The 19,981-nt window shown below is 46.8% G+C and overlaps 1 protein-coding gene across 2 annotated transcripts in view; it reads right to left on the bottom strand.

The window, feature by feature from the left end:
• The window catches only part of CSTPP1 (centriolar satellite-associated tubulin polyglutamylase complex regulator 1), a 214,307-nt gene that overhangs the window by 454 nt on the left and 193,872 nt on the right, over positions 1-19,981 (bottom strand). The window contains exons 5-9 of one of the 2 annotated variants that reach the window (XM_063092511.1): positions 7,693-7,778; positions 5,652-5,847; positions 4,769-4,878; positions 2,391-2,454; positions 1,307-2,119 (exon numbers count right to left, since the gene is read on the bottom strand). In XM_063092511.1, the coding sequence (XP_062948581.1) occupies positions 1,945-2,119; positions 2,391-2,454; positions 4,769-4,878; positions 5,652-5,847; positions 7,693-7,778 (631 nt within the window). In that variant the 3' untranslated portion in view covers positions 1,307-1,944. Of the gene's footprint in view, positions 1-1,306; positions 2,120-2,390; positions 2,455-4,768; positions 4,879-5,651; positions 5,848-7,692; positions 7,779-19,981 lie in introns of those variants that run through there. The other variant, XM_063092512.1, reaches the window with a different exon arrangement.

Genomic DNA, 19,981 nt, shown 5'->3' with positions numbered 1-19,981 from the left:
AGGAAAGAGCTGGTATTAGTTGGCCCTTTTTACTCATCCACTGAGCCATAGGGCTGAGGGCAGGCAGGCAACCATAGCAGCCCTGCACCTCATCACACAACAGTAGGCTTGACTGGGGACGTACTTCTTGGAGTTTTTAAAAAAATGTTTTAAATAATCAGACTTTAATGGAACTCTTTTAAATTCAGCAAGAAAGAATGTGTTTGTGTCTCTTTTCCTTATTAGGGCTTTTGGAACATCTGTGCCACCTCAGGAGTCCTCAGGGTACAGGTGTAAACCACTGGTCTGGGAAGTAGATGATGAGAAAGGTTGGGTAGATGGGCTGTGGGGCTCTAAGCCAGTTATTTTCAAAGTGTAGATCTGGGCCTCCAGTTTCGGGTCATCTGGAGTGTCAATAAAAATATACAGATTTCTGGGCCCTATCACTCTGTGGAGCTTGGTAATTTGCATTGTCATCAAGCTTCTCTGTGATTCTGATGCACAACCAGGATTTGAAAAACACTTTTTATGGGCAGGAGGCTGGAAATGATTGTGGGCTTGGAGCCATGGCAGGGCTTTGGGAGCCGGTTCCTGTACTTATCCAGTGGGGCTGGTCTGGGTAGAGATGAGCCCAGGAAAATGTGTACCCAGTAGTGGTGATATCCGGCTTCAGAGGAGGCAGCCTATTCTGCTTGGGCCACTGAGTGGGTTTTACTTTCTGGAGGACCCCACCTCCCCACCCAATTCAAGGAAGTTGAAGACCACTCATCCTTCCTCCAGTTTGGCTGGGGCTGGAAGCTTGTACACTTCAGGCCTGTGTCCTGTTCACAGCTGTACCTACACTGACCTGACCCCAAGCAGGTGCTTGGCAAATGTTTAATAATAACCTGGCTAGAAGGCTATGCAGTGCTAATCCTTTGTGGCCAGGGTCCTTCTTTTTTGTAATCACCATATCATCTGTAAGGCTTTTTTTCCTTTTTGGTGGCTGGCTGGTATAGGGATCTGAACCCATGACCTTGGTGTTCGATGGCTGTGCTTTAACCAAGTGAGCTAACCAGCTATCCTCACCAGGGTCTTTAAAGTTTTGGGAACTTGGCCTTGAACCCACTGAGCTTATTTTTTCAAGGCCTGTTCTACCTGTGAGCACCTTGTCTTTGAAAGGCTGCTGTCGTGCAGGAGGTAAGCCCCTCTGTTCATTATCTAAGGTGTCTCTGGGCTTGAATGGTTCACCAGCCCCCCACCTCCCAGTCTTGCCAGAAAAGCACTAAAACCCAAATTCACCCCCTTCCCTTCACCCTCTCAGCCTTAGTGGCTTTAAACTCACCACTTGCCAGACACAAGGGACTTTATTCATTTCAGATACTTAACTGTTAGACACAGAGGATACTTGGAACAGTTTTTGAAAGTGAAATTGTCTTCTTGCCCACGCTTCTCCATTCTATCATGGCTAGTGGCTGTTCCTCCAGCAGAAGGCCACAGTGGTTATGTCCTCCCAGTACTTGCATCTCAGGTGTCACCTTGATCATGCAAGACCCTGGATGGCTAATGCTGTTCAACCCCTTAATGGAGTTGCTGTGAGGAGATGAACCTTATTGGGGGACTAGCAGAGGTTGGCTGAGAAGGGACTGCTCTTCCTAAAGAGGTTAGGAGAACTGTCAACAAAAGGCTAAGGCCAGTCCCCTTCTCGATGAGGTGGCTTCAGCACTGTCAGCTCGAAGCCTGACTAAAGCCCAAAGGCTGGCAGGGCCAGGGAGAGTAGGCTGTTAACTTGTCTAGGGTCACTGCTTAGGCTTGGCTTATCATCAGAAGCCCTCTGGCAGGTCTCTGGGGGTGGGGCTGTTTTTCAGCCTTTTCACCAGCAGAGGGCAGCATGGCAAGGTGCTGAAGAGTAGATTGGGTGGGAGTACCAAGGGCTGAGGTGGGAGCAAGGTACAGGGATGCTGCAGGCAGGAGCCTTCAGACTCCTCAAGTCTCAGACTCGTCTGTCTCTTCAGTGGAGCCATCGCTCTCTGCATCCATTTTGCGGGAGTGATGGAGGGGTCTCCAGGGGGAACCAACCCGTAGAAGGGTCTGGGAGGGCAGGCAGCTGGCCTCTGAACTGGCAGTGACCGAGTTGACCAAGCCTGGAACCTGGGCCAGCCTGGAGGGAAGAAGCCCAGAGGGCAGCAAGGTGCCTCCTGTCCAGAGACCAGGACCTCCACACTTGCTTTTGCACTTGGATGAACCCACAGGCTGTAGCCCCAAAGGACTCAAAAGAGAGGATACCTTAGGTCTCTGCTGGCCCCCAAACCCTTCCCTGACCAATGGAGAGTGTTTGTTACAAGTGCTGTGTGACCCATGATGGGGCACAGCCGTGTCTGGCTGAGGTTTGGCCCCCACAAGAGGGCAGCATCTTCCCACTTGACACTTACAGCCGTTCCAGCTCTTCATCCATGGCTGGGTCATGCATCAAGTCCCCTTTGTCAGGCAAAGCTCCTAGGAGATAATTGGGGGGCACAGCACTTAATCTCACAGTTCTTCGGCCAGGCAGCGAGTGCCTCCATGCCCCTCACTTCATGTCTGCCTGTTCTGCTAAGCCTAGGAGGGCTAATCTGAAAGATTTGAGGACTGCTGAAGGGGTCAAAAAACAGTCACAGAGCAGGAAGTCTTGGGTGCCACTTGACAAATTTAGTGAATCCTGCTGCCTACCCTGGCCCACTTGGGACAGGGACCACAGGTAAGGAGACATCCCCAAACAAACAGGGTAGTTCCCTTCCAAGACTAAATGGGTTGTGAGCCGGTGCTGTGAGGTGAGTTCTTCCTTCAGGCCCCAGGTACTGGTCTGAAAAGGATATGACCAGACTAAATCCAAAGGTCAAAAATTACTCAATTTTATGCCCCCAAATCAGGGTGACCCACTTTGGAGACGGATGGTAAGAAATGCTGCTTCTGCTCCACCAGGGAAGGTCCCAGGGGTGAGAAGAGAAGGCTGGGTCAGAATCAGACCAAACTCAGCCAGAATGGGAGCTGTCCCATCTGTGAAGTCGGTTTCCTTAGCTATAAACTAAGAGGAGTTAATTCTTCAATATAAGGGGAAAGGTGAGAGGAGAGTCTTGGATGTTCCCAGGAGCTCTTAACAGTGGGAAGGAAGGTGAAGCAGGAGTTTGCAGATAGAAAGATTCTCACCAGCAAACTATTAAGGGGAAAGAGCTTATTGGTGGTTTAGAACTTAGACTTGGCAGTCGACGATGCTGTTCTAGAAGGACTCAAAATTACCCATATGGCACTGTTCAATTTCCGACTTTTCTGCTTCTTTTTCAGATGATGCCTTCTGGCCCCTTTTGCTCTAAGTTAGTGGTTTTTAAACTATATTCCATGGAACCCTCTAATTTTTCAGGGGTGCCTTGGGGACTAAGGGAACAGAGCTACTGGTTTCCACGACTGTCTCCTACTAGGGTATCTCCAGATTTCTGTTTCCTACACCGGAGATGTAGGTGAGGGCAGAGACTATCTGCTGCTTTCTGTCTCCCCACTCCACCCAACATTAGTGCTCAGTGAAAGTTGAGTGAACGAGTGTCCTTTTTAAAGGCTCTTAGAAAAATGAGATGAGGTTCATCAAGGCTGTGGCCCAGTTGTTATCTAGCTTTTCCTTTTCCTTCCAAATGGCTGTGATCGGTGGGAAGGAAGAGTGTGTAGCCAGTTACCTAGGAGTTACCTAAGCAAATCCCTATCCGCCTCCCCCTCACTCTTGATTTCTGACTCCTATTTTGCCTACTTTCTAGTCCTAGTCCAGCTGGTGACCCTGGCTACCAACCTCACTTAGTTGAGAGGTCCCCACACCTGTGCATGCCCCAAGCCCTCAGAATAAGCAGGCTACCAGGCGGCATATGTGCCTGAGTGTGTCCTCGTTCTGTCCTGCGGGGTTTTCCCTCCTGTGTAGCCCCCAGTATCCCCCAGGAGGCTCTATTTGGTGTAAGGTAATAAATACAAAACATCCAGCACAGTACTGGCTTACTGTGGTTGGCATTTAACGGATGTTAACTTTCCTTCCCTAGACCCCCATTCCGTCAACTGGCAAAAGGAAGGGGAATGCTGTGTATCTCTTCTTTGGGACTCAGGAACCTGGGATTCCAAGCATGACGGGAGGATCTCTTTAGGACAGACTGAAATAAGAACACCTTAAACTCCAGTGTGATGGTTGCTTGCTGGCTCTTCCCCTAGGAGAGCTGTGGATGTGGGAGGGTGAAGAAAGGGGTGGGTGGAGAAGCCCAACCAGTGAGAATAAAACAGAAGGCAGGAAAAACTGGACCAGCGCAGGCTTCCCTCACTTTTTTTTTCTCCCTTTCAGATAATTCAGATTTTTTTTTCTTCCAGCTGGGAAAAAAAGGCCTCCCCAGACACACCTTTGCACTGTTTATAAGTGGAATTTAGGTCTCTTTGATATATAATCCTCAGAGCCACTGAGTAAATAGCCCCGTGTCTGCCCAACTTGCAGGCCACTCCCCAGAGCAGAACTGAGGATGTATGGGGACGGGCTGGGCACCACTCTGCTACAGAGAGGCCACTTCATGTTGGGGCAGGGCCCAGGATGGGGAAGGCTGTCCCTTACCAGAGGACTATGAAGGCCTAAGAAGGCACAGTTTTGTGTTGTGCACATTCCGGCTCCTTAGGACTCAGAGTCTGGCCCTGAGAAGTCAAGGCAGAGATGGTGATACCTCCTTCCCCCCTGGGGCCATGTCTGCTAGTACAGGACAGCTGCTACCTGTATTGTGGGGACAGGAGAAGCTGGCCATAGTTAGCTCTGGCTTACCTAGGGCTTGGTTGATTCCATGATGCTTTGAGAGAGCCACAAGGAATCCATAGAAGGTCAGTCTCTGAATGTTGCTTAGGACCTCTTTGACAAGTGCTGGGGGTGGGCAGCTAGAAGGGAGAATACAGATGACAGATTCGAAGACTAGCATGTCTGACTGCCATCTCATCATCCATACCTTTAGGCTTACAAGGATACCCAGAGCCAAGACCGAGGGTCCTGCTTGGGAGCCCTAAGGTCCCAGGGGAGCATAACTGACAGATCTCCAGGAACCAGGCCTTGACTGTAGACAAGAAGGGCTGACATGTTCACTAACTGGTGCTTCACCAGGGTGGAGTAGGAGGAAAGGGAGAAGGGAAGGGAGGAGGACACGGTTACAAGAGACAGCCTCTTTTTGGAGGAGACCAAAACTGGTAAGACGATCTTAACCCTTGACTTGGTGTTGTCAGCACCATGCTCACCCAGTGAGCTAACTGGCCATCCCTATATGGGATCTGAACCCGTGGCCTTGGCATTATCAGAACCACACTCTCCCGAGTGAGCCACGGGCCGGCCCCTTAACCCTCCTTTTATGTAGGAAAGTTATGTACAGTGAATGCTCTTTCCTACTCTCTAAAAAGTCAAGGCCAATCTTTCTCCTGGTAAGCTGGTCATCTACTGTTGGTCTTGCCCAAGTGAAAGCAATTATTTCTAAGTGAGCCAATTAGAAAGCCTTTCATCAACAACCTGGTTTGGGGGCAAATGGCACTGTTCTAACTTCTTTTATGACCATCAAGGGCCCTAGAAGCCCTGGGTCAATCAGAACATCTTGCTAGATTGCTGTTCCAAAGCCAGCAGTCTATGATCCCTGGGGCTGAGGTGGGGTCTTTGTGCCCTTTCTTACCTGTACTTGTGCCGGTCACACAGGTTTTCCAGGCACTGGTAAAACAGGGATGCCTCCACTCCCTCCAGCATGCTAGTCTCACCCAGGGCAGGTCGTTGGCGGTGTTGCCCACTGGACGATGTTGGCACAATCACTGTATTGGGGTTCTTGCCTGACAGCAGGTCCTGATAGATGGCAGCCACACTGTCCAGGAATTCTGGTACCACGGATGGGGAGAGGGCACAGTTCAGGTAGGGAGGACACATTTCATCCCTTTACTGTGTCCTCCCTTCTCTGTTAGTTTGGCTCCATACCACCTCAGTGCTGTGTGTGGTGTTTTGAGAGCAGAAGCCTTCAACCTTGTTTGACCACCACAATCATAAGAGATGCATTAATACTTGGAAAGTTTATGTAACAATAAAATTAAAAGATAATAAGAATCCTCCCAGGAACTTTTTGAAGTACTCTTGTGTGTGTTTCAGTTCCGAAGTCCGGTCCTTTGGGCAGGTGTTCCTAGGCTATGTGAGATTCCCCCATCGCATACTTTCATAGCACCCTATTCTTTTTTGTGACACATATCCAATGACAAGTTTTCTGTGTAATTATTTGTTTAATCTGTCTCCTTGCTGGAATGTAAGACTCTTGTTCAAAGGCAGGGGTCATGCCTTGTTGACCCCTCCTTCCCAGCACCTAGCTCTGTGCTTGGCCATACTGAATGCTATAAATATGTTTTGAAAGAGTGAATATGTGATGGTAAGCTCCATCTTGTGAGGCCACCTGCCTCTCTAACTCAAGAAAGCATGTTGGAATACCAGTGAGGAACAGAGAAAGCCTGCAAGCTGCTATTTTATTAATCATTTGAAATTGTTTAAACATTTTTGTAGTTGAGCCACTGTTAGTAACCAATGACTTATGGCCCATCTCACCGCTGACTAACACACACTGTTGTGCAGTGTCATGATGCTTGTGGCCCAGTGCAGCTGCCCTGTCCTTCAGAGAGTGCTGTGAGAAGGGGGCTCAGGGAGGCAGTGAGGGGAAAAGCTTCTCCCAAACATGGCTGCTTCTTCTCTAGGGTCCAAGAGCTTCAGAGAAATGGGAAATAGATGCTTGGTACTGCTAAGAGCAGGTGGCGAGACCCCAGGTTCCAGTCCCTGCCTGAACAGGCTGCCATCAAGTAAACAGAATGTGGCACTTAAGTGAGGCCAGGGCTGGCTGGGGCCACCAGTTGGCAGGAAGGCCATCCCCAGGCTCCAAAGACAGCCTTCTGTTTACTGGAAGAGCCTGTTTTAAACAAGTTTGTTTATGGACATAGTCAGCAATTTCTAAACCCAACATTCCATTTGGTGCCACTTGTGTATGAGCTGGTGTACATTTGTGTTTATTCATCTATTTTTCTTCTACCTGATTCCAGAAGGGATTTAAGGATACAGCTGGTATGAACTGGGAACAGGGTGGGAGTGAGAGAGAGGACTGGTGTGTGCTTATTAAAAACTGTGTGGATGGGAGAATGTGTCCCCACACATGTGATCAAGGACCAAAGGTGAGACCTCTGACTGTAGTAATGTAGTAGAGCTGCTAAGAGCGCTGACTTTGGAGTCAGCCTTCTGTTCAAGTCTAGGCTCCACCACTTACTAGCTGTGTGACTTTAGCAACTTACCTCTGCGAGCTTATCTCTTAAAGGACCTATCTCTTAGGGATGGTGTAAGGATTAAAGTCCTTAGTGCTATGCCTGGGACATAGTAAGTTTTCAGTAAGTAGTGAATGCTATTGATGATGCTGTCGTCGTTATCACCAGAACTGATTTGTTGTACTGTGGACAGGAAGCTGTGTGGTTTTCAGTGTTTTCAGAGGGCTGAGGAAATAGACTCTGCAGATGGAGATTTGTGAGAATAAATCTCAGTGAGAACTAGACATCCCGTTAGTGACCCGCAGTGAAGATAACCCTAGAGGAAGTGGGGAAGAGAAATGTGTGTGCCAAGCACACAGATGGAAAAGGCAATGGGGTGGGAGAGGGAGATATGGCCCTGGATAGGGCCACAGAGGGGCCCTGGAACACACTCACCTGAGTAGTAAAACTGGATCTGGAAGGCAAAAAGGAAATCTGAAAAAGACATCAAGCAGTCCATGGCATCGTCCATGAGCACAATCCTGAAGGGGAAAGAGAGAGGGAGGTGGGTGTGTGAGGGAGAGAGAGATTATGTGCGCACAAGCTCCCGGTCTCACCTGGGGCAGCAAGACGTTTGGGAGAGGGCTCCCCAAAACAAGCTCCGCACAGTCACCTCACTTCTTCCCTGTCAACTGGACTCTGTTGCCAGGCTGGACTGACCACACTGTACCAAGAGCAGTTCCCAGTTCAGTGTCAGTGGCACCCATTAGTGGATGGAGCCTAGGGAGGGAGCGGGGGTGGGGGGTGGGGGCAGCAAGGAGAGGATGCAATTGTAATGCAGCCAGGATTTCTTTTCATATTCTTAAGCTGTAAATCCTTTCATGCTGCTGTGAGGACCATTTAGTTCAGAATAAATACAGCAGATCAGAAAAGGCAAGAAGAACAGCCAAGAAGTTTAAAGGGGTCTTGGCAAGTGGTACTGAGATTTAACAAGCTACCAAATGGCCAGAACATCTACAGGAAACTCCACCCTGGAACACAGGTGGCAGACAAGGGGAGAGAGCAAAGAACTTGGGGACTCTGCACTTGTGAGGGCCAAAGAACACACTCCACCCTGTGATGCTGTGGTGGCCGCTGCTCCTTGCTGTCCACTCCTACAAGTTGACCACCTCCTGGATTCTCATGTCTCCAGTCCCTCCCACTGGGCACCCACCTCACAGGAAGAAAGCCATTTGACTAGTAAAGGGATCGACCAAAGCCATGTTCATACTCTGCTGAGGGGTTCATTTGAGGGGACAGGAAGAGAAGAAAATTAGCACTTGCTGGTTCCCATTGTGTGCCAGGCAGGGTGCCAAACTCATCTAGTGGAGTGCTGCTGCCCCCGCCTCCCCAATCTGTTTCTGACTTAGCCCTTGTGGCTTTATCTTTCCTTTTGTTTTTTAAAGGTTTTATTTTGCTCTGTCATGTAGTTTTCTAAATCTCTCTCCACCTCTCTGTGTCAGAGAGTCCCCAAATTGGCAACTGGATCAGCACCAGAGAAAGCGTGCATTGCTCACCTTTGGGGAAGGGGCTTATAGAGAGTATGATGTTAGTGGGGCCTCTGCCCCTGGAACTGTGCAAGGCAGCCGGCCCTGGCTTCAGATCTCCCTGAAGAGAGAAAATGGTTCCTATCTGGTTTTTAGTTGTAATAACGACAATAGAAACAGGTACCATTTACTGAGTACCATATTTCATGGCAGGTACTTTACAAGGTATTTAACTACGTTAATTAAACTTTCTCCCACAACAATCCTATGAGGTAGGTCTTGTTATTATTTCCATTTTATAGGTGGAGAATCTAAGTCTCAGAGAAGTTAACTTGCCAAAGTCATACACACAGCTTGTGTGTTTGTTTGACCCCATAGGCCAGGTACGTTCCATTTGGTCACACTGCCTCTTTTATTTATTTTTATTTATTTATTTTGGCGGCTGGCCAGTATGGGGATCACCCTGCCTGTTTTAAAATAAAAAATACAGAATAGAAACATTTTCTTTCTTAGTTTCTGTGGCTAATTTCTCTTCTTTCTTAGGGCTTTAACTATTTCTCATGTATTTCACGGGGAGAAAGAAAGCTGCCTCCACTACCAGAGTTCAAAATTAAAATTTCAGCTGAAAAAAATTTAAGGCCAGAGGGTGGGAAGAAGCAATGCCGCCCATAGCCACAGGAGGGAGCCCTAGTCCCTCCATCATTGGCTCATGGGACTAAGTGCAGCGCCATACAGCAAGTGCTTAGTTACACCTATTTTTCATAACCCAAGGAGCACCCAGGCAGGCAAAAGGAAGAGAGAGAATACATTGCCCAGAATCTGACACATAATGGGGAGGGTGAAGAGAGGGGGCGGGTAGAGGGGACTGTCATTAACAAAGACACCCAAACTACAGAGGAAGAGAGCTCTCCCAGGAGTGCTCAAGGAGCAAGAGCCACCAACACCTCAAAAGTTTTTCCTTCCCATGCTCAGCAGAAAAGAAAAAGGCCTTGGAGAAGAGAAGCCAGTGACCTTTCCTTTCCACCCAACTCCCAGGACAACCAAGAACCCCAATGGCCTAAAGTTAAGTACTAGGGAACAGCATTGGGCTGAGAACATCTCCAAGGAGGAAACCACCAAGGGGAGACCAAGCCCTTCAAGATGTTAAACGGCTTCTCTTATTTATCAACAACCTGGAACCCAATGTTCCTGTTTATAGCTGTTACTGCCATTTATCTCTTTATCTCTTTATTCATTTATTTATATTGTGATAAAATACCATTAAATTCACCTTTTATTTTTATTTATTTTTTAACATATCCATTTGTCTGGATGGATATGTTAAAACTGTACAATTCTGTATTTTTTAGTATATTCACAAAACTGTGTAACCATCACCACTTTCTAATTCCAGAAGTTACCGCCACTTGTAATTCTCACTGATCAACATGCTCCTTGGACAGGACCTGCCTCCCCGAGTCTTTGAAGCAGATTGCCATGAGCACCTTGCTCTTTCAGCCAGAGATAGGACTATAACCTTTCCAACCTCAGAACTGACCCGCAGCTTTCTGTTAGGGACTGCTCTTGACTTTGAACCTTAGCAGCCTCTTTGAAGATGGGTAACTGTGGAAGTGAGAGCACAACTGTAGAGGGGTGGGAGTCTCTGTGGGGCAGAGCAGCCCTGCATGTGCTCTGGACTTGCCCCTGCTATTTGGCTGGCAACTTACACTGGGCAGGAGGGACCAGCAGGTGAGTTGAGGGAGGCAGACTGCAACAGGGGCTTTCTCTTTGAGGGACATGTGGCTGGATCCCAGCAGTATGTGTGAAAAGGACCGAGGGGTTTTCTCAATTGCTAGCAGTGAACTGGCTGCCAAAAAGCCAATTAGATCTCAGCTTTTGTTAATAGCAACACCACTCACTACTCTGCTCAGCCACCTGGGAGGCATCCTAGACATCTTGGAAACTCCCTTCCTCTCCTACCCCAAATCAGTCACCAAGTTCTATTAATCCTATTGCCGAAATTTCTCGTGATTCCATCTACTTCTTTCCACTTCCACAGCTGCCATCTCACACCCAGCCTCCGCCTCTTTTGTGGACAATTTCATGGCTCCTACACTGTTTCCCTGGAACTACTCTTGCCCCTTCCTAATTCAGTATCCACACTGTGGTCAGAAAACTCTTTTTATTTATTTATTTATTCTTAAAAGATGACCAGTAAGGGGATCTTAACCCTTGACTTGGTGTTGTCAGCACCACGCTCTCCAAGTGAGTTAACTGGCCATCCCTATATAGGGATCCGAACCTGTGGCCTTGGTTTACCAGCACCACACTCTCCCAAGTGAGCCACAGGCTGGCCCTAGAAAACTCTTTTTAAAATACAAATTTGACTATTTTACCATTCTGTTCCCATTGCCCTTGAAACAGAGTCCCCCATTCTTATGCTGGCTATGAGCCCATAGGGTTCACCCTCTGCCTCCCCTCCCCTCTCCAGACTCAGCCTCCTTCACTGTATTCCGGCCACCCTGATCCTTTAGTCCTTCTCAATGCTCTCAAACAAGCCAGTCCCTCTATCTATAATGCTCCCCATGTCCCTCTCGTTACCTACCTGCTGCCTACTCACTCTTCAGGTTGCAGCCTATCCAGCACCTCTTGGGGAAGCTCTCCCTAACCCAGACTAGGGTAGGCTGTACTGGCTTCCACAGTTCTCTGCAACCTCCTCATGCTGTTCATGTCTGTCTTTGCCTCAGGACTATAAGAGCCACCAAGCGACACTTCTATCTCCCTGCTTATTGCTTAACTCCATGGTCCAGCATGGTGCCTGGCATCTAGCAGACACTCAGTAAACATTTGTTGAATGAAGGAATGCATAAACAAATGAGTAAGAGAGGCCACAGTGCGCTTTTCTTTTTCCCTGCCCATCTGACACCTGGACACTACATTCAGCTCTGCACAGTTCATTTAAGAGGAATAAACTAGAGTCATGGAGAAGGGAGTCAGAGTGGTGGAGAGTCTAAAAACCATAATATCGGACAAGTGGATGCATTTAGATCTTTCAGCTTGGAAGAGAAGACTAGGGAGGAAATGAGGGCTGAGACCCAACTCTTGAAGGGCTGCCTCTGAAGAAAATGTCACAGGGATCTAGAGTTTGGCTCTGGAAGACTTTTTCAAGCTGCCTAGCTCTGAGATGATTGTGGCTACTTTGTGAAAGAGTGAGTTGCTCATTGCTGGAGATGTTTAAGCAGAAGCTTGAAGGCCCATACTTCCCAAAAGACTTCTTCCAGCTCTGACAGAGTGCTGTCCCCCAAGGATGGGCAGACCTAACAGCTTCTCCTGTAAATGTTGGTTCTAGTGGGGAAAAGTTCATTGTTTAGAGGACTATGGCTACAGAAGATTCTGAAAGACTTATAGAAAGGTGCTTTTAAAAACATCACATGCTGTACTGTCCATCTCTAAATGAATGCTCTGACGCATGAAAGTTCTGGGCATCTGTGTCTTGCTTTGGAATCTCGGCAGAACTGTGGGAAAAGGCAGGCAGGAAGCTACTTATCTGTCTTTGCCTTTGGTGACAGGACTACCCCAGGTTGTAGGTCCTACATCCCCAGAGACAGCTCTTTCATCCTGAACTCAAACTCGTCACCATCCTTGGAGGGCTGAAGAGGAATCTTCTTAGAGACGAGGTCATCCACTGTGTTGTTTTCCAGTTGATGGCAGTTGGCTCAATACCCCTTCCTTCCAGAGGCTTTTTGCTAACATGCCAGCTGCTTCTGACACCTGGAGGAGCCTGGCCGCCCCTGCTTTGAAGTGGAGCCAATGGGGAGCTGCTGCCAACAAGAGTCTGTACAAATCTATTGGATCATGGAAGGATCCTTGAGGGCCATGCCTCAGAGCTAGAGAGAGAGGGCTCTGGGGGAGACAGAGAAGTAAAGGCGCTGCAGCTCAGCTGGCTCTGAGAGGAACCATGTGCAGGGTGGAGTCCAGGGCAGGCAACTGGAATGAAGAAAGAGTGCTTGGCAGCATCTGAGCTAATCCCGAGGGGCCTGGCCGCTCTCTCCCTCTCTTGCTAACTTTCAACAGCTGGGATGGGCTGGCTGGCGGGGAGTTAAGTGGGTGCTGAGGAAGCAACAGCTTCCAGCCTGAACCTACCAACTTGCCAACTTCCTATTCACCCCTAAGGGTCAGCTTCTGTGGTCTAGTGGCATGAGCTGCACCCATTTTCCTGCAGTTCTTCTGGATTAGAAGGCCCTGGGATGAAGTCCTGGTTCCAACATTCACTGACTAAGTTACTGTTTCTCTTTGAGCCTCAGTTTCCTCATCTGTAAAGAGGATATAATCATAGTTTCTATTGTACAGGATTCGTGTGAAGAGTCAATATGATGATGTACTTTACCTACTGTATAATAGGCACTCAAAATAAGTGGTAGTTGCTATAAATAATTGTATTCTATCTGGTTGAAGGTGCTGGAAGAGCCCAAAATAGCAAATAAAAATATAGCTCAGAGGAAGTAAGTGCTGCCAGCACCCAACCAGGCAGAGGCTCTCGGGCGGAAGCTAGTTCTGAGTCCCCTTTGGGGGAAACCAGCCATTTGCCAGGGCCAGAAAGAAGAGCCATGTGCCATGACTGGACTTATTTTGGGAGGTCACATGACTGGTGTCCTTCATGGGGGCAGCCAAAGTGTGTCCGCAAGTCTGTTAGACTCACAGTGCACCTCTGTGGTCTCTGTGTTAACGTAAGGGCCATGAGAGGGGTAGCAACGAAACCACACCTGGTTACCTTCTCCAGGTGGGAGGCAAAAGGCTGCTGTGAAGGTTTCCTGGGATACTTCCTGAGAGCTGCCCCTCTTCTAGGGTGCATTGGAGTCATGCTTGTGCTGCACAAGCTGCCTCAAGTCCAGGCTCCAAAGCAGCATGGAATGTCCATGTCATTGCTCTCCCCTGGCTCCAGCGTGCAGCTCCAGAGCACCGCAAGCCCCACCTGCCCTGCAGTGCCTAAGAAGCTTGACCCAGAGGTGTGGCAGTATTAATAATAGCTATAATAATGGCTAGTATTCATTAGGGGCTTATTCTGTCAGCACTATACATCCATAAGTTCAGTTTCTTCTCATATTAATCCTCACTGAGTATCTTTACCAAGAACACAGAAATTCAGAGGGGTTAAGAAACTTGACCAAGGTTACAACCTAGAAGCAAAACAGCTGTAATTCAAGTACAGGCCTCTCTGAATCCAACCACAGTTCCTAGACTATCCACAGCTGCACCTGGTAAGAAAAAGTGGGCTCTGTGCTCTGTAGTGGCAAGAAAACCTTCCTGCTGGTGCCTGTCCCTTCTTCCACTCTTGGTGTTTGTTATTAGCGAATAGTAACCACCCCCAGAAGGGCTGGAAGCTTAGGCCCTGGGTGCTGCTTTGTCTCTGCAGACAGCTTGAAGGTCTCATTATCCTGGAACCTTCCAAGAAGCCTGACAGCTAGGGGCAAACTGCTCCACAGAGCTTAGGATAAAGGCCCAAATGCAATACATGGCCTGTAGGGCTTTCCTTTCCTTCCTCTGCCCCCAGACGCCTCAACACTCTAATTCTTAATTCCCTGGTAGTCCTGTGATTAGGATTCGATATTTTCACTGCTGTGGCCAGGGTTCAACTTGCCATCAGGGAATTCTTGCTTTCTAGCTGAAATTTCTCCTCTCTCTAGAATTTCAGCTCCATGAGGGCGAGGACTCTGTTCACTGCTCTACCCTTAGCACCTGGAAGAACAGTTGGCATGTAATAGGCACTCTCAATGAACACTGAGTGACTGAATGGATGAATGCAATTTTGTGTGCAAACAGTTGTATCGATCTCACCATTGGCCTTGGGCCTTTTTGTATCTTGTTTAAGAATTCTTTGGCTATCTGGTGGCCATAAAAATATTTTCCTTTACTCTCTTTTAAGAGTATTATAGTTTTGCATTTCACACTTAGGTCTGTGATCTATATGAACTTGACTTCTGAATATGGCAGGAAGTAGGGATCTAATTTTATTTTTTTCCTACATGGATAACCATTTGCTCCCCCACCCCTATTGAATGACCCCTTTCTCCAACTGTTCTGCAATACTACCATTATATATGTCAAGTTTTTTAAATGTGTGGGTGTATTCTGACCTAACGTGATCCATTTGTCTATTCTTACTCTAGTACCATACTTTCTTAATTATGATGGCCTTATAATAATTCTTGCTATCTCAGAGGGCAAGTTCATCTCTTTCTTTTTTTTGGGGGGGGGGGGGCTGGCTGGTATGAGGATCTGAACCTTTTACCTTGGTGGCAAGTTCATCTCTTACTAATCTTTCAAGTCCCAGTTTCAACATCTCTTCCTTGTGGAAGAGTTTCCATGATTCCCCAGATTAGGTTTGTTATCCTGTTTATATGTTTCTATAGCACTTAGAACTTCATTTATTTAATGTCTGCTGCTCTATCAGTTTGTAATTTCCTCCAGGGCTGAGACAACATCTATTCTGGTCACTTTCATAGCCCCTCCACAAAGCACAATGACTGGCACATAACAGGCACTCAATAAATATTTGGTGAATGAAAGAATGGGGAAGGAAAAGACAGTCCATTTGGGGGAAAGACCTTTGATGCAACAGTGATAGGGGCAGATACCTATGCAGAAGGATATTGTAGGGAGAGCCATAAAGAAAGAAATACCAGGAAAGCATAAAGCTGTATCCTCAGGGCATGGCATGAGGTAGGGCAGGTACAGGATGCTCTTGAAGACTGAATATAGGAATGAAACATCACACACCATTCACTAAACTATAATTTTTGAAAATAGGCAATTTGTGGGGTTTTTTGGGGGGTGTGTGTGCCTGGTTGGTATAAGGATTGAACACTAGGCCTTGGTGTTATGCTCTAATCAACTCAGCTAACTGGCTAGCCCTAAAATAAGTAATTTTTTGAGGGCTATGTGACAGGTATTTTATATGAATTATCTCATTAAATCCTTAAAATAACTATCAACCAGGTGCTATAATTACTTCCATTTTACAGATGAGGAAATTGAAGCTTAGAGCAGTTAAATAACTTGATCAAGTTCACAAGCCAATAAGTAAAAGAACTGGAATTTGAATCCAGGGCTGTCTGGCTCCAGCACCCCAAGTCCTTGATCATTAGGCTATACAAGAGCTTTGTGAACAGAGACCAGCAGAAAAATGACTCTCTTGAATGGGGGCAAGTGGCAATGTCTATAACTAGATTCCTTAGGAGTTTATGTGCTTTCAAAGTATTATATGTAATTCATAACAGAATCATGACAACCGAGATTTTCCTATTGAACATATATTATTTACTAGTGGCGCTGGCCTTTGGTGAGGGAGAAGTTAAACAGATGGCAAAAGAGAAGGAAATGTAACTTGTTTTAATCAAACCAATGTTAAAATGCCAGAATGGGAATGGCAGGCAATGCTTTAAATTAGTGGCTCTCAGACCATCAGCATCACCTGGGGATTTTTTAGAAGTATGAATTCTAGACCACGCCCCCCCCTCCAGGGATGGGGCCCCAACATGTATGGTTTAGCAAGTCCTGCAGGTGATTCTGATGCATGCCCAGTTTGAGAACCACTGCTTTAAATCTTCACTCGTGGAACAATGCTTCCTAGCCCTGTGTCACTTGGGCCTGAATGGTTCACAGATGTGATGGTCCCTTTGGCCCAGCTGGGAGGAGGCCAGAGACTGTAGGCTGATCATAAACAGTCTTATCTTTACCTGACATTTTTGTTATATATTATCTGAGTGTTGTAAAGTTAAAAAAGGCCAGAAATTACTGCCTTTAGAAAGCCAGCAACTTTTTTTTTTAAATCTGGTGATAATAATGAAATAATACCAACATTATTATAACACCAAGAAACTGTGACCTTAGGGTTATAAGGCTGCACTCTAACCAACTGAGCTAACTGGCCAGCCAAGAAACTACTATTTATTGAATATCTACATTGTGCTAAGCAATTTACATATTTTTTGTTGTTGAAATCTTACAAACACCCTATGAGTTAGTTACTATTATTTTGTCCATTTTACAGATATGGAAACAGGGCTCAGAGAAGTTAATAGACAGCCTCAAGGTCATCCAGTTAATGAGGCACAGGTGGAATGTATACCTATGTCTTTCTTTTTTTGCTAGTACGTTGTGAAACCAGGATTTTTGTTTGTTTGTTTGTTTGTTTTTTAAAAGATGACCGGTAAGGGGATCTTAACCCTTGACTTGGTGTTATTAGCAGCACACTCTCCCAAGTGAGCCATGGGCCAGCCCTGAAACCAGGATTTGAATTCAAGAAGTCTAGCTCCAATTGCATGCTCTTAACCATTGGGTAAGCTTCCCAGTCCACGGAGGATGGAGAGACAGAAATCCTATGATGATCACTTAGGTATAAAATTACTTAACTACTTCCACTGCTGCAGGAATGTGTGAGGTAGAGGGGATCTCTGGCTGGGGCTGCTGTCATGGCGTCTGTTTGCTCTTTCCTTTTCTGTGTTTCCAGCTCACACCTGCTGCCCCGGAGACTGGCCATGATGCTTGCAGCACATAAGGCAGGCGTGCGTGGAGATGCCATGCGGCTGAACAGGCTCTGGTTTACAGCTGCCTGTGGATTACATTCTTTCACGTACACATCATCACAGACTGGAGCCTCCTTCTGCAGCCTGTCCCCAAACCCCAGGGCCCTGGATAAAGTAAACCCAGCAGTGAGATGGGAGAGGGTAGTTCCTCTTCTAGCAATAGTAACTGCCGTGGATGCTTAACCACCCTCATTTGTGATCTGGTCAGATGCCTACGTATGTGTGGAAGATGGGATCCTGACTTTCAGGACAAAATGAGGGCACTTTCTGGGATATATACAAATTTTTTTCATACACACTAGCTGGAGAAGAGTAGGGAAAGAATGGTATTGAGAGGGTGGGGCTGACACAGAAGCCTGATACTCATACAGAAATTAGGGGAGAAAACAAACTTCCACTAATTCTGAATTCACTTCTAGCCTTGTAGCCAGTACTCTCTAGATTACCCAAGGCCCTCCTGTTGTCTATATTTGCATTTCTATTATGCCCTCCACTGCTATTGACACGGAGTGGCTTCCACCCTGCCACTGAAGGACATTTCTGAAAGGTCTGAGATTTCCACCAAACAGCAGGCCTTCAGGGGAGGACTGGGTAAGCTTCTGGCCACAAACAGAGGAATACCACTCCAGAAGCCCCTTGGTATCAATAGTTGTACCAAGTGCAATTATACCTCGGAATCAAGAATTCGTGGTTCCTAGAGGATTCTGTCACTTATACTCTAATCCTGCAGTGCTTACATCTATTAACTGTTTGGAAGGGTCAGGGAAGATGGGTGGAGTGAATGCAAAGCTGTGACTGCTGGGGGCTAAGAATCACATAGGAGGCTCACCCCCATAAGCTCTCCACATACCCTTCAGGAATGAGGAGGAAGGAGACTGAAAATACCCTTCTAAATTAAATGTCAAGTTTCTTGAAGGGCAGGAACTATATCTTATTCATGACTGTATCTCCAATGTGCAGAATAGCTCCTGGCACAAAATCAGTATTTGGGGCTGGATGGTTAGCTAAGCTGGTTAGAGTGTAGCCTTGTAACACCAAGGTCAAGGGTTTGGTTCCCCATACTGGCCAGCCACCAAAAAAAACCCCCAAATCAGTATTCAAGAAATATTTGGCAAAATGAAGTACTGATACATGCTACAACATAGATGAACCTTGAAAACATTATGCTAAGTGAAAGAAGTCACTCACAAAAGGCCACATATTATATGATTCCATTTTTTTGAAATGACCAGAATAGGCAAATATATAGAGACAGAAGGTAGGTTAGTGGTTGTCTAGGGCTGGGGAGTATGGGGGGATTGGAGAGTAATGGCTAAGGAATGCAGGATTTCTTTTTAGGGTAATGAAAATGCTCTAAAATTGATTGTGATAATGGGTGCTCAACTCCAGAAATATACCAAAAGCCACTAAATTTTTTTTTTTTTTTAAGATGACCGGTAAGGGGATCTTAACCCTTGGCTTTGGTGTTATCAGCTCCACACTCTCCCAAGTGAGCCAACCGGCCATCCCTATATAGGGATCTGACCCCGTGGCTTTGGTGTTACAACGAGCCAGCCCTCTAAATTTTATTTTAAATGAGTGGTGTATGATATGTGAATTGTTAAAAAATTATTTATCCAAAAGCTGTTAAAAAATAAATATTTGATGAATAAATGAATGAAGAAATGAACATAGGATATAGTTGCTGACTATTGTTCTTAAAGTTACTTAAAACCATGGACTATTAGTACCATGTAAAATGCCAGACAAGGAATACTCATTCCTACATTCATTCATGTGTTCATACATCCAGCAGACATTTACAGAGTGTCTAGCATGTATCTTGGCACTATGCTAAGTGATAGTGATTCAGCAGCAAACGAGATTCATGTAGATCCCACTTGCCCTCCTGGAGCATACACACTCATACTTATGGTTCCTTTTCTTTATTTAGGAACTCTCTAGTTAGAGAGAGTTAAGTCCAGTCTTTAAGAATGCTGAATTTTCCCCCCAAAATGTTGGGGCTGAATCTTCCTTAAAATGATCTGAGCCCAGACTTCCAGTCAAGATGGTGGAATAGATGGCCCCCAGCGTCGCTCTCTCCCACAAATCAACAATTTACAACTATAAAAAAGCAATAATAGCCAAGGTGGGGCCTCTAGAGCTCAGGGGAAGAGGAGGAGAGACCTACAGAGTGCATGAAGACAGGAGAAGCCATGATGAGAGAAAGAAAAAACCGCTCTGGCCATTTTGAGCCCTGGCTGCTTTAAGGCTGGAGCTGCTGAGCACACAGAGAAGGAGACAGCAAAAGCTGCTGCTGTGCCCTTCAGACGAAGTTCCTTGGAGCTTGCAGGGGAGAAGAGGGCCTTGGTGGCCCCCAGACCAGTAAGGCCACTAATAGGGTTCCTGTGGACCCACACAGGGGCAAGGAGCCACAACAACTGAAAAAAGGAGCCACTCAGAGGCCGGTAAGTCATCACAAGGACCAGAGCTTGGCCTGTTCCATGGGAAGTGTTTGGAGCACAGGTGGTGGGGGAGATGGACCCACTGGGGGAACACTGTGGCACAGCAAGGACAGCTGATCTGCCCCCCAATCAGTGCAGGACCACTCAGAGGAGAATACAGAATTGCATGGGGTGCAGTTTGATGAAAAGACTCAGGCCCAGACCAGAGTTT

This window comes from Cynocephalus volans, chromosome 4, assembly GCF_027409185.1.
Source record: "Cynocephalus volans isolate mCynVol1 chromosome 4, mCynVol1.pri, whole genome shotgun sequence".
NCBI lineage: Eukaryota > Metazoa > Chordata > Mammalia > Dermoptera > Cynocephalidae > Cynocephalus > Cynocephalus volans.
This window is presented reverse-complemented; position numbering and strand designations above follow the sequence as displayed.